The sequence below is a fragment of the Tasmannia lanceolata genome, unplaced genomic scaffold (assembly GCF_043159265.1).
Source record: "Tasmannia lanceolata isolate RefF3 unplaced genomic scaffold, GAP_Taslan_0.1 ptg000013l, whole genome shotgun sequence".
Lineage (NCBI taxonomy): Eukaryota > Viridiplantae > Streptophyta > Magnoliopsida > Canellales > Winteraceae > Tasmannia > Tasmannia lanceolata.
The window spans coordinates 28525148-28537867 of NW_027518690.1; the positions used below are offsets into that span (position 1 = coordinate 28525148).

General features: G+C 41.2%; 1 protein-coding gene across 1 annotated transcript; it reads right to left on the minus strand.

Annotated features, from left to right (window-relative positions):
• Positions 1-8517: 8517 nt before the first annotated feature.
• On the minus strand, positions 8518-11310 carry LOC143891125 (uncharacterized). Its single transcript, XM_077395764.1, has 6 exons — positions 11185-11310; positions 10848-11019; positions 10198-10760; positions 9685-10077; positions 9297-9408; positions 8518-8594 (listed from the first exon to the last, which is right to left on the minus strand). The coding sequence occupies exons 1-6, from the start codon at positions 11308-11310 to the stop codon at positions 8518-8520; spliced, it is 1443 nt and encodes a 480-aa protein (XP_077251879.1).
• Between the last annotated feature and the right edge of the window lie 1410 nt (positions 11311-12720).

Consider the following 12720-nt stretch of genomic DNA (forward strand, 5'->3'; position numbering starts at 1 on the left):
CTCGTACCCACACGAATGGCGTGTGCCTTTTTATTATTAATATAAGTTATCTTTTTCGTGAACTTGGGATCACTAAAGCGATCCAAATTTCACACAAAAGAGAATAATCAGAGTCGCCACCTAGATAAGAGACCTAGGACCCATAAGTGACATTGTAATGATTTGCGGTTCCAAAAGTCTAGATTCGTTACCTGATTACGAGAATGGAAGGTATGGGGAATTACCACCACATGCACAATTCTTGCCCGATAATCTGGTCTTCAATTCCAAAGGTTAACTCTCTTGAATTTCTTTTAAAAGGGTCATTTAAACTCTTTTGATGTGATCTACGTGACATGTACCCTAAAATTTAATCTCGATGTGATTCCTAGATGTGTCTTTTGATTCTCTTAAATTAGTTTGAATCGATCTAGGTGAAAGTTCTCCTAGAATCTAATTTTGGAAAAAATCCTAAGTAATTTGATCAATTTAATTTAGGGTTTGAAAAATGATAAAGAAATAAAAAAAAAATCCTAAAAACCCTACTGAAGTGTGTAGGGCCGACTCGTGCATGGAATGCCATCCCGGCATCCAAGCTGCCTACGTACCCAAGCCTCACTACGATCAGAGTCGACGTAGTTCAGTGACCTAAACTAAGCTATATGCATAAGACATCTAAGACACTGATCTAGACTGGTAGGACTGTTTCAACAGTTTAAGAGAGATTATTTAATTCAAGTTTAGTAGCTTTTATTATCCTAGGACTTCATCAAAGATGTTATATGGTCCTATCCAAGTGCAAGATATCCCCTTAGACTAATGCAGGTGAACCTACATCCAAGGTTAACTAGCCTTGTCCTATGAGAAAAGGGTTAACTAGTGTAACTAAATCTATGGCCCAATTGCTATCAATAACAATCAGCCGTGATGAGGATGGACCCCTAGCTTTAGAACACCTTAAAACCTAGATCGTGACGTAATGATTCATAAAAAGGGCTCTAAAGGTTCCAACGAGATGATACCGTAGTCCAACGGTTCCAAAATTACTTAAACATTGATTAATCCAACTCAATTTATTAAGTTACTGATTTTCGGTTCTCTTAAGGGTTCCTAATGTCTAAAATTTAAGAAAAATCTAAGGCTCTAAGGGTTAACAAGTTTCTTGCTTAGGCTGTTGTGGACCCCGATCCCGAGGACGGTGAGCAAGGGATACGAGATCCCACGTCAATCCTCTAAGATCTCCACAATGTGAAGGAGAGCTCTACATAAGAACTCTCAAAATGATGCCACTCACAGCATGAGTGGCGATATAAATGAGATACTTCTTGATTCAGGGACTAGCCAGGAACCAAGATGTACCTATAACAAAGAAGAGTCGTCATCCAAGGAAATGGGCGCTTGATCCCATACAATACTCTGTCGCAACGAATAACCAGAGATACAAAAGTCCGTGCCTGGGGACGAAGGAGGAAGATCCGAAGAGCACCCATAATTCGCCCAAGTGCAAGCACCTGGTCTCTTATGACATTTATTATTAAGTTTGAAGAGTTTTGGGCGAAAATCAGATGAAATGGGAACGAGTATCCCCGAGAAAACGTCTATCTAAGCATGCATGACCCGGGGATGGGCAAAAGAAAATAAACATCCAAATCCTAACTCACCGCATCTAGTCCTAACCCATCACATCTAGGAAAGCAGTAACAATCGCATGCACAGCTACAGTTAAGCAAGTAGTATCGCAGATAAGACAAACAGGAAAGCAGTAAATAACTACAGCTAAGCATATGATCATGATAAGTAAGCAGATAAATGCTACAGCTAAGCATATGATCATGATAAGTAAGCAGATAAATGCTACAGCTAAGCATGTGAATGGACAGATAAGCACAGCAATAAACAGCCAAAGCAGTATAATAAACACACTGGCATGCGAGCTTATATAAGAGATAATGCTAAGAAAATAATAATCAATCCCATGCTAGAAAAGTAAGCAAGCTAACAGTAGCACATAAGAAGTCAAAGGTAAACACACAATGAGCTAAAAGACACAAGGAAAATCAACGGTGTATGAGGACCAAGAATGACAGGGAAAAGAAAAGGGAGGATACGATAGGCTCAGGGAGCGATTCTAATGAATCAAGCTCAGCGATCCTGATTCGCTAAAGATCGGATAAGTCTCACGATCGTCATAGCCTATCGTTGGGCTCAGCGAGGACAAACCCTGTGAAGGGGCCACGCTACTTTGTCGCCCGTCCCAAAATCCGATAAAACGTCAGAAAACCGATAAAACCGGAAAACCACGATCAAAATCGGAAATGAAATGAAAAGAAGGCTCCGAGTGACCAGGCAATCACCATCCTTGCCCTTTTGGTTTTTGTATTTTTTTAAGGTTTGAAAATGTTTTATTAAAAAGGTTTGAAAGATTTTTGGAGAAAAGTTTGACTAAACTCGGGATGACGGTCCCGAGCTGCCTACGTACCCTGTGGAAAGGGATTAAGCCAACGTAGTTTGAAACAGAATTTCAAAAAAACGCTTTTGGTGTTTTTTAATGTTTTTTGCTATTTTTGGATTTTTGTTGTTTTGTATTTTTATATATTTTTATCCCTTTTGATTGAAGGGGGGTTTTGGCTCAAGAGGTTGCCGTCCGTCATCGCCCCGAACAAGTATTCCCAAAATCGATAGAGTCCCGAAGTATGAAAATGATCCCAAGGAATGTGAAGAGAATAGTCCCGAAAGAAAATAAGGTAGAATCCCTGAACCCTATGAGAAATGATGACCTCAGGAAGAGGGGAAACCCCCTACACCCTGCAAGAATCCTAAGGAGGGAAAGAGGATGTGAAGGGCAAAGGGGTTGGCTCCAGAAACATTCCGCCATCGCCAAAACCCAAGAGGATAGATTCCTCAGAAGCAAGGAATACGTCAAATGCCCGAGAAAACCCTAAACACTAATGCGAACCTCTAACAATGAGAAAATTCTATAGAATACGGCAAAACTTGATAAGACTTCCCAAATGTATGTTCAAAATGAAGAACAAATAGGCCAAGACAGTGCATATAATAAATATGGTTGTACTCACACTGTTTCTCGAAATTCATACAGGTTGAAACCTACTTGGTTAGTTAGCCAATTTGGAAATATACTGACATTATCATATGTTACTTTTGGCTAAAGTTGTCTTTTGATAGGTTCACTAAAACATTATCTTAATTTTCAAAGAAACCTCTCAGCGGATCGAAAAGAAATAGTACGGTAAGAGTAAGCTATCACAAAAACTGGGTTAGTCTAACCTTGATTTTCTTAAGAAGTATACTAGCTTTCTTACCCTGTCCCGGTTTTAAATAGATGTGTTCCTTGAACCAATTGGGCATTAAGGAAAATAATTTATCAGGGTTCAATTTTTTGAATTTCTCCCAGCAAAACAAAGTTTCCATCATAAGAGATCTCAAATAGAGTCGTAAATGATACCACATGGGATAGACAAGTGAGTGAAGCTGGCTTTTATACTCTCATGTAAGTTATACCAGAATCAAAACAAGGAAAGTGACAGCTAGCATGAGCACAACCCATTTTATTTTACAGAGGAGTCTTGACTTTTGTTCTCCATTATGATCATCACCATCTTGATTTTTAAAGCATAGTAACAGAAGACAGAAAATTCAAAATGGAAGTTATAGTACACGACCAACTAGAGATGGAAGAGAAACTTGACGAACCAATATGGGTTTAGACCACCAGACCATAATCCCAAGTAATTAACATGATGATTAATGATCAAACCCATCCACTACCACCACAAGATATACGAAAATGTATCTGCTTCGCAAACAAAACCTATTAGTACATCAATCTGAAATCACGCGAGTATCAAGATCGACTCAGGGCCATGGACGACACCAAATACTAACAAAATCATATGATCAATTTTATATCAGTGGAATTAAAGCCAAACCATGAAATCAGGTCATATCGAAAGAAATACCCACGAAAATCAGTGAAATCCCTACGAAACTTGTGAAATCTATCAGTGTCTTATTATAAGCAACTCAAAATAGAAATCTATGAAGATTAAAAGGGTATTCAAACCATTTTTAGAAAACCACTTTGATCTATCTGAAAATATAATCCACATCAAAAATCAAGTACGAAAATCCAACATCTAGCATTCTGAACAAGTCATATAAGAATTGATACAATCACTGATTGAAAATTAGTACCTGATATGATGATGGAGCTTACAAATTCATCGGATTTGCAGTGATTTTTCAAGGTTGGGATTCACCGGGGATGCGACGGCTTTGTCGGAATCGCAGAAAGGAGTAGGGGATGATGTCAATAGCCTGAAATGCACTTCGGTCCAAATTTGGAATGGGTTGCAGACGGCGGTATCGGGAGTCGCCTGAGTATGGTGCCGGATTCCAGCAAGGGTTGCCTAAAAAATGGAGGTGTTGAAGTTGGTGGCTGTGGCTCAGACAGAGATGGAAATGGGTTTATTGGTAGAGGAAGGAGGTCTTGGGATCTGATTTGCAGGGAAAAGGGTGGCTGATGATGGGTTCAAAAGGTAGGAATCACATGGGTCTGTTAGGAATAAGATGAAGGAATAGAAAACTGGGCTCGGGAATGGGTTTATGGCTGAGCAAAAGGGAACAAGGGCTATGGGAATAGATACAGGGGATTAGAGGGTTAGGTGGAGGTTGCAAGCTCGGTTGGGTTTAATGGAGGTGATGGCCGGGCTCCCTTCTTTTCTTCTTCACTCAAACCCTCCTTGCAAATAGACAAGTCCTAGATCCTCTTTTCTCCTCCCTGATTTTGTTCTTTTTTAAAACAAATGAGAATCCCATTGATAGGTAGTGGCTGATGGTGGGAATGGTAGTTGCCAAGGTGGTGGTGGTGGTGAAAATGGCGATGGTGGAGGTGGAATTGGAGAGGGTTTCAACAGCAAGTGGGGTGGGTGATGATAGGATTTGGGTTTCAATGACCTAAAGCTAAAAGGATAAATGAAGAGGGTTTAAATGGAAGAAGAGTGGTGGAATAAGGAAATGGTGGAGGAGGCGGCTGATGGTGGCAAGGATGGTGGTGGCTTGGGAAGATGAAGAATGGTGATGGTGATAAAGGGGAATTTGATGGAGATGGAGGTGAGGAAAGTGAATGGCTGAGATTAGGGGTGACGAAAATGGGTTTGGATATTAGGGGTGAAGGTGGAGGATGGTCGGATTCCGGCAAAAATCGCCGGAATCAATGGAGGTCGGGGTTGAATTTGATGTGGGTTTCAAATGGTGGTAGATGTGGAGGTGAGGAGATGGCTGAAATCAATGGGAAAGATGAAGAGGGTGATGGTAGAAGAAGAAGAAAATGGGGATTGTAATGGAGAAGGTGGAGGCGGCTTGGCCGGATTCCGGCAAGGATGGCCGGAGAAGATGGGGCGAAGGTGGAGGCAATAGGGGAGCTAGGTGGCGGAAAGGGAGATGGTGGAGGTGGGGCTGAAACTCGGGTCCCCCTTCTTCTCCTCTATCTCTCAAATTCCTCTAGGGTTTCTCTTCTCCTCTCTCTCTCTATGTGGCTGCTCCAAATCAGCTCCTCCCTCCTCGTTGCCCTAGTTCGGTGGGATATAGGGAAATGATATATTCATACCCCAATTCATTCCTTGGACAGCCACCTCTAGCATATTATGACTACTTTTTTTAACTCTTGGAGTGTGGTTTGGTTAGAAAATGGGGTGTAGACTCCCTTCTCTCAACATGATCTCAACCATCTAATTTGATCTAATGGCCCTTACTCATTGCTTGTATAGGAAGCAATAGAAATTTCCAATAATGCCCTCTTGTAAATGGGAAATGATATATTATGCCCCCTTCTTTCTCATGGGCAGCCCCCACCTAGTGTATTTTATTTCTTCCTTTTGCACTTGAGGGGGCTGCTCCAAGTAATAAAAAAGACAAAATATATCATTCTCCTTTTAATACAAGGGTTTGGTATTGTCACACCTCCCTTGTTTAAATCAACCCCCTTCCATTTGCAAATGAAACAACCTCACCCTCGCTTTGATAATCACACAAACTCAGCTTGTCCTTTGACAGATTTTAATTCGAAAATGTACCCATTTAATCGCAGTCTAAACACTAAGAGACAAGGTAAGTTAGTAAAATATCATGGAGAGGTCGAGTTAGCATCATCCACACTTGAGAAATTTGTATAGAGAGGTGCCAATACCAAAACTCAGGGGTATCGCGCTTTAAGGCTCGATTCTTTGGGAATTTGGGGTTCAGTTTAGGAACTTGAAATTTGATCTTGGAAAACTCTGAATTTGGTTTCAGGACTCAGATCTCGAGAACTTTATTCGATTTCGGGATTTTTATTCAAATTTTGGGAAATTGGGGTCAGGTAAAAATGGGGTGTCTACAGATGCCCTCTTTGGCAGAGGGTGCTTGTCGCACGAATGCCAAAGCTGAAGAGACAACACATTTTGATCGGCCCGAAATTTCAAATGAAAAGATACAAAAGGGATTGACTTTTGATTAAATGGTAATTTGGACTTTGAACAATCAGGCAGAACCCACACGCACTGAAAATGAAGCTGGAGTAATCAGGCAGAACCTTCACGCCCTGAAAATAGAATTTTTAGTTAGGCGGGACCTTCGCGCACTAACAAACAGGAGATTTGGTTAGGTGGAACCTTCACATGCTAATAAACAGGGAAGTTTAATTAGGCGGAACCTTCACGCGCTAATCAAACGAGATGAATAGTTAAGTGGAACCTTCACACGCTAACTAGAGGGGAGCTTTGTTATGCGGAACCTTCACGCATTAAAAAGCAAGGAGAATTTGTTTTGTGAAACCTTCACACAATAACAAAAGGGGAACTTTAATTAGGCAGAACCCTCACGCACTAATAAAAAGGAAAGCTTTGTCACGCGGAACCTTCGCGCAGTAACAAGCAAGGGAAATTTGTTATGTGGAACCCTCACACAGTAACAAAAAGAGGGAATTTTAATTAGGCAGCACCCTCACTCAGTAACAAGCAGGGGAAATTTGTTATGTGAAACCCTCACACAGTAACAAAAGGGGGAATTTTAATTAGGCAGAACCCTCACCTACTAATCAAAAGAGAAAGCTTAGTTATACGGAACCCTCACGCAGTAACAAGCAGAAAAATTTTGTTATGTGGAACCCTCACATAGTAACAAAAGGGGGAATTTTAATTAGGCGGAACCCTCACGCACTAATCAAAAGGGAAAGCTTAGTCAGGCGGAACCCTCATGCAGTAACAAGCAGGAAAATTTGTTATGTGGAACCCTCACACAGTAACAAAAAGGGGGAATTTTAATTAGGCAAAACCCTCATGCACTAATCAAAAGGGAAAGCTTAGTTATGCGGAACCCTCACTCAGTAACAAGCAGGAAAATTTGATTGACGAGTAAAATTCTTATGAAAAGATTGATACTCCCATGCTTTTGATTGATTAATTGATTTGAATTGATTTCTTTGGAGATTGCTTTGTCTCTCCAAAGAAGCGGGAACTTTTTTTTCTACCTGATATACTTGCTTGATTGATTGAATCAGATTGATTCCTTTGGGAATTGCTTTGTCTCTTGCCGAGAGAATGGGGAGTACGAGCTCCTTGCTGAGGACCGGACTCAAATGATTTCTTTTTTGCTGGGATTTTGGATAATAACCCTTTTTGAAAGAATTAGATTCTGCTGGGAGTTGAATACTTTGAGCAGTTGACAGTGTACTTTCAGGGAAGCAGATTCTAGACTCCACTGGGGACTGATTTTGCTGATGAGTTGACTCTGTTGTAGAATAGGCTCAGCCGGGGAAATTGGAGGTTTGACTCGAGATGTGCTCGAGCTTCTCTCATCTCAACTTGCTGGGGACATTGGTTTGTTCTGATTGTCCTCGTGGATTTGACAGCCTTTATGACTTGGCGTGATTTGCCAAGTCATAAAAGATGCCCCTAGTGCATTTCATACTTCCATGACTAGAGTCTTAATAAAGCAATACAAATGCAGGGAAACAAATATTTCATTTCATGAATATTGGGTTTACAAAGCTTTGTGTGTAGAGGAAACATGAAAACCATGAGATCAATTCTGCCTAAAAGGTCTCTTTCAAATCTGCCAGCTGACAAAATTTCAATAGGCCTGATAGCCTGCCATTCTTCTGACCTTGTTCTGATTTATTCTGTCTTTCGGAGAAGCGACTTCTTGCTTTGTTGCCTGTCACCCCAGCTCTGGGAAAGGTACAGACCATACAAGACCTTGGAGATTTAGACTTGACACGTGACAGAGTTCGACAAGTGACAAGTAAAAGACATTGACAAGCACATGACTTGGATGTCAAGAAAGACTCAACTTGCTTCTTGATCTGACAAATGTTTTAAATTGTTGAAGGTTAACCACTCTTAGAGTGACTTGAATGCCATGCTTTAAAAAGTGATTCATTCCATGTTCGGTACTACCGTCATGGTCATTAAACCCCTTCGATTGCTTAGTCTTAAATGCCCCTAGTTTAGAGGAAGATCAAAGCAAGTCATGCTGGCACTATTCAGACTTTGATGATGCCATTACTGGGTTACAAGTCTTGTCTGCCTCCAGCTGTTCAGCTTCTTTAGAAGTCACTGCCACTTACCAGATTGCCATTTTCAAGTTTTCAATCTGGCGGGACTGCTTGCCTTAATTTTTGCCTAAATTGCCCTTGCGAGTTTTCAATCCAGCAGGCTCAGACCTTGATTTTTGCCTAAGCCGTCCTTCCGGGTTTTCAACTTAGCAGGTGAATGACCCTAACTTTTGCTTAGATCACCCTTGCGGGTTTTCAATCTATCGGGTCTTCAGACCCCATTTTTTTCTTTTTTTTTAGCCACAAACCTTTGCCTATTGCACCAAAATGACTTTTTAGGTAGGTTAGGGTTTGAAAGAACATAATTTGGAATTATTTTCCAAGGTTTCGATCGAATCTAGGCTAACCAGACTGCCTACGTACCCCCGAAGGATGAGGATCAGGTCGGGCATAGTTCAAGGCACAAATGCCCCTGGTTTATGGGTTTTGAAAAGAAAATGGTTTTGATTTTGTGTAAGCTCAGAAGGGTTTTGCAAAGAATTCTTTTGATATGTTTGTTTGTTTTAAAAAAAAAAAGTTTTCGGTTTGGAGTTCTGGTCGGCCAAGGAAGGCCTCCTGGTGCGCTAAGCATAGTATTTCTTGAGTTGATCAAGGTTTGTTGGCTCTGTTAGCTTTTCTCCATTTTCATCGAGGAGTCTGACGGTTTTTCCAGGCAGGACTTCGTCAACAATGTATGGACCTGACCATTTTGGCTTGAATTTACCCCTGGGATCATATACTGGTGCCCGGAAGGATTTCAGAACAAGATCTCCCTTCTTAAGGTCTCGAACACGAACTTTCTTATTGAAGGCTTTCTTGACACGATGTTGATACCCCTGAACATGGTACAATGCTTTCAGCCTCTTTTCATCAATCATTTGTAACTCTTGATACCTAGCTTGAGCCCAAATAGATTCTGGCAACCCAGCTTCCATCATCACTCTCAGGGAGAGAATTCGCAGTTCAACAGGTAAGACAGCTTCCATTCCGTACACCAGAGAATACGGAGCTACACCTGTAGAGGATCTGATCGACGTCCTATAGGCCCACAAAGCATACGGGAGCTTGTTCGACCAATCTTTGTAAGTCTCAGTCATCTTGCTGATGATTACTTTGATGTTTTTGTTAGCAGCTTCAACAGCTCCATTTGTTTGAGGTCTATAGGGCGAAGACTTATGATGCTTGATCTTAAACTCCTCACACAGGTGCGTCACCTCCTTCTTGAAATGGGACCCATTGTCTGAAATTAGTTCAGGTGGTACTCCATATCTGCAAATAATATTTACTTTGATGAACTTTGCAACAGAAGCCGAGGTCAATGACGCATACGAAGCAGCTTCTATCCACTTTGTGGAGTAATCAATGGCAACCAAGATATACTCATGCCCACTAGAAGACTTCGGACTTATCTTCCCAATGATGTCTATCCCCCATACCGAGAACGGCCACGGTGAAGTGAGAGAATGCAACTGAGAAGGTGGTACATGGATGAGATTGGCATAGACCTGACACTTGTGACATTTCTTCACATAGGTGTAGCAATCTGCTTCCATTGTCGGCCAATCATACCCAAGTCTGAGAATCTTCCTTGACAGCATCTTTCCGTTCATATGCGGTCCACAGACTCCTTCGTGTGTTTGCTCTATGAGTTCAGCTGCTTGATCTTCATCTATACACAAAAGTTGAATTCCATCAAACGACCTTCTATATAACTCTTCACCACATATGACAAAATTAGAGGCCAATTTCTGAAGAGACCTTCGCTCTTTTCCTGAAGCTTCTGGTGGATGCCCCTTGCCTGAGATGAAGTTTTTTATAACTGTGTACCAAGGCTTGCCATCTGAACACCTCGCTGTTATTTCAATGGCATTAACATGTGTCAGGTCCCATTGAAGCCTTACTTCTAATGGCTGAACCTCCATTGTCGCAGAAATATCAAGCATTGAAGCCAGAGTAGCTAATGCATCCGCAAAATGATTCTTTGTTCTAGATAGGTGAGTAAATGTGATATTTCTGACTTTTCTGACCAAAGACTCTAAGTATGTATTATACGGGATCAACTTATCTTCTCTTGTTTTCCAGGTTCCGTTGATTTGACAGATGATCAGAATTGAATCTCCGAATACGTCTAGGTCTTGAATGAGCAAGGCTATGGCTGCTTCCAAACCTGCGATACACGCCTCGTATTCTGCCATATTGTTTGTGCACTTGAACTAAAATTTGATAGATATAGGGATATACTCTTTTCTTGGTGACACCAACACCGCCCCTACACCTTGTCCATGATTATTCACTGCTCTGTCGAAGTACATCAACCACTTTGTGTCTGAAACTTCATCTTTCACAGTCATTATTTCCTCATTTGGAAACTCTGTTTTCAGGAACTCGTTTTCTTCTGTTGGCGACTCGGCTAATTGTTCAGCTACCACCCACCCTTTAATTGATTTCTGAGTGACATAGGTGATGTCAAACTCAGACAATAACAATAGCCACCTGGCAGTTCTCCCGGTGAGGGCTGGCTTCTCAAACAAGTACTTCAACGGATCCATCCGTGAGAGGAGAAGGACCCTATTTGATAACAGATAATGTCTAAGCTTTTGAGTAGCCCAAACCAGTGCTAGACAGGTCTTTTTGAGGATGGTGTAGTTCTGCTCGTACTCCAACATTTTCTTGCTGATGTAGTAAATGGCTCTTTCTCGTTTCAACTCCGCGTCTTGTTGCGCTAACATACACCCCATCGTTGTGTCAGTAACAGACAAGTACCACAACATCAGTTGTCCTGGTATGATTAGTGACAAAACTGGTGGTAAAGCCAAACACTACTTGATTTTCTCGAAAGCTTCTTGACACTCTTCATTCCATTTCTTTGAAGCATTCTTCTTTAAGAGTTTGAAAATCGGCTCACAAGTCGTTGTCAACTGTGCAATGAACCTTCTCAAATATTGAACCTTGCCTAAGAACCCACAGATCTGTTTCTCGGTCTTTGGAGGCGTCATTCCTTGGATAGCTTTGATTTTCTGTGGATCTACTTCAATCCCTCTCTGGCTGACTAAGAATCCCAGCAGTTTTCCTGGTGTTAACCCAAATACACACTTATTCAGGTTGAGACGGGGCTTGAACTTTTGAATTCGTTGGAAGAACTTTCTCAATGCCCCTGCATGCTCTTCCCTGATCTTCACTTTAACTATCATGTCATCAACATATACTTCGACCTCTTTATGTATCATGTCATGCAATAAAGTGGTAGTAGCTCTCTGATATGTTGCTCCAGCATTTTTGAGTCCAAATGGCATAACTTTGTAACAATATGTTCCCCATTGAGTGATGAAGGCCGTCTTGATCATGTCTTCAGGAGCCATCTTGATCTGGTTGTATCCTGAGAATCCATCCATAAATGAAAGGAGGGCATGGCCTGCTGTGTTGTCCACCAAGATGTCAATGTGTGGCAAAGGGAAATCATCTTTCGGACTTGCTCTGTTCAGATCTCTGAAATCCACACACATTCTGACTTTTTCGTCCTTTTTGGGCACCGGTACTATGTTGGCTAGCCATTCAGGGTATTCAACAACTTGTATGAAGCCGACATCCAATTGTTTCTGAACTTCATCTCTGACTAGCAAGTCCCACTCTGGTTTCATTTTTTGAAGTTTTTGCTTTTTCGGCCTGACACCTGGGATTAGGGGAAGTCTATGTTGAACAATGTCTTCACTTAATCTCGGCATGTCAACATAGGACCAGGCGAAAACTTCTTTGAATTCCTTTAATAGGGTAATTAATTCCTCACGCTCTTCAGGAGTTAATGTCTTGCCAATTCGAATTTCCCGAATTAGGGTTTCATCACCTATATTGATGGTCTCAATTTTCTCTTCGAGTGGTTTTGCTCGACGCTCCTCCTCCTGTCTAATCATGTGTTTGATTTCAAGGGGAGTTTCATCGGCATCCTCATCAGAGGGGGAGTCTTGATTATTATTATTATTAATTTGATCAGATAAAAAAGCAGAAATTGAAGTAGAGACATGCAAATAAAGAGAAGAGTCTTTTATTTCATTCAAAGAAACCGAAGTTACATCTGTTGACGTGCCCTCAATAGGCTCAGTATTGGAATCCGTAGAAATATTCACAGACTCAACATCAGACTGGACTATAGT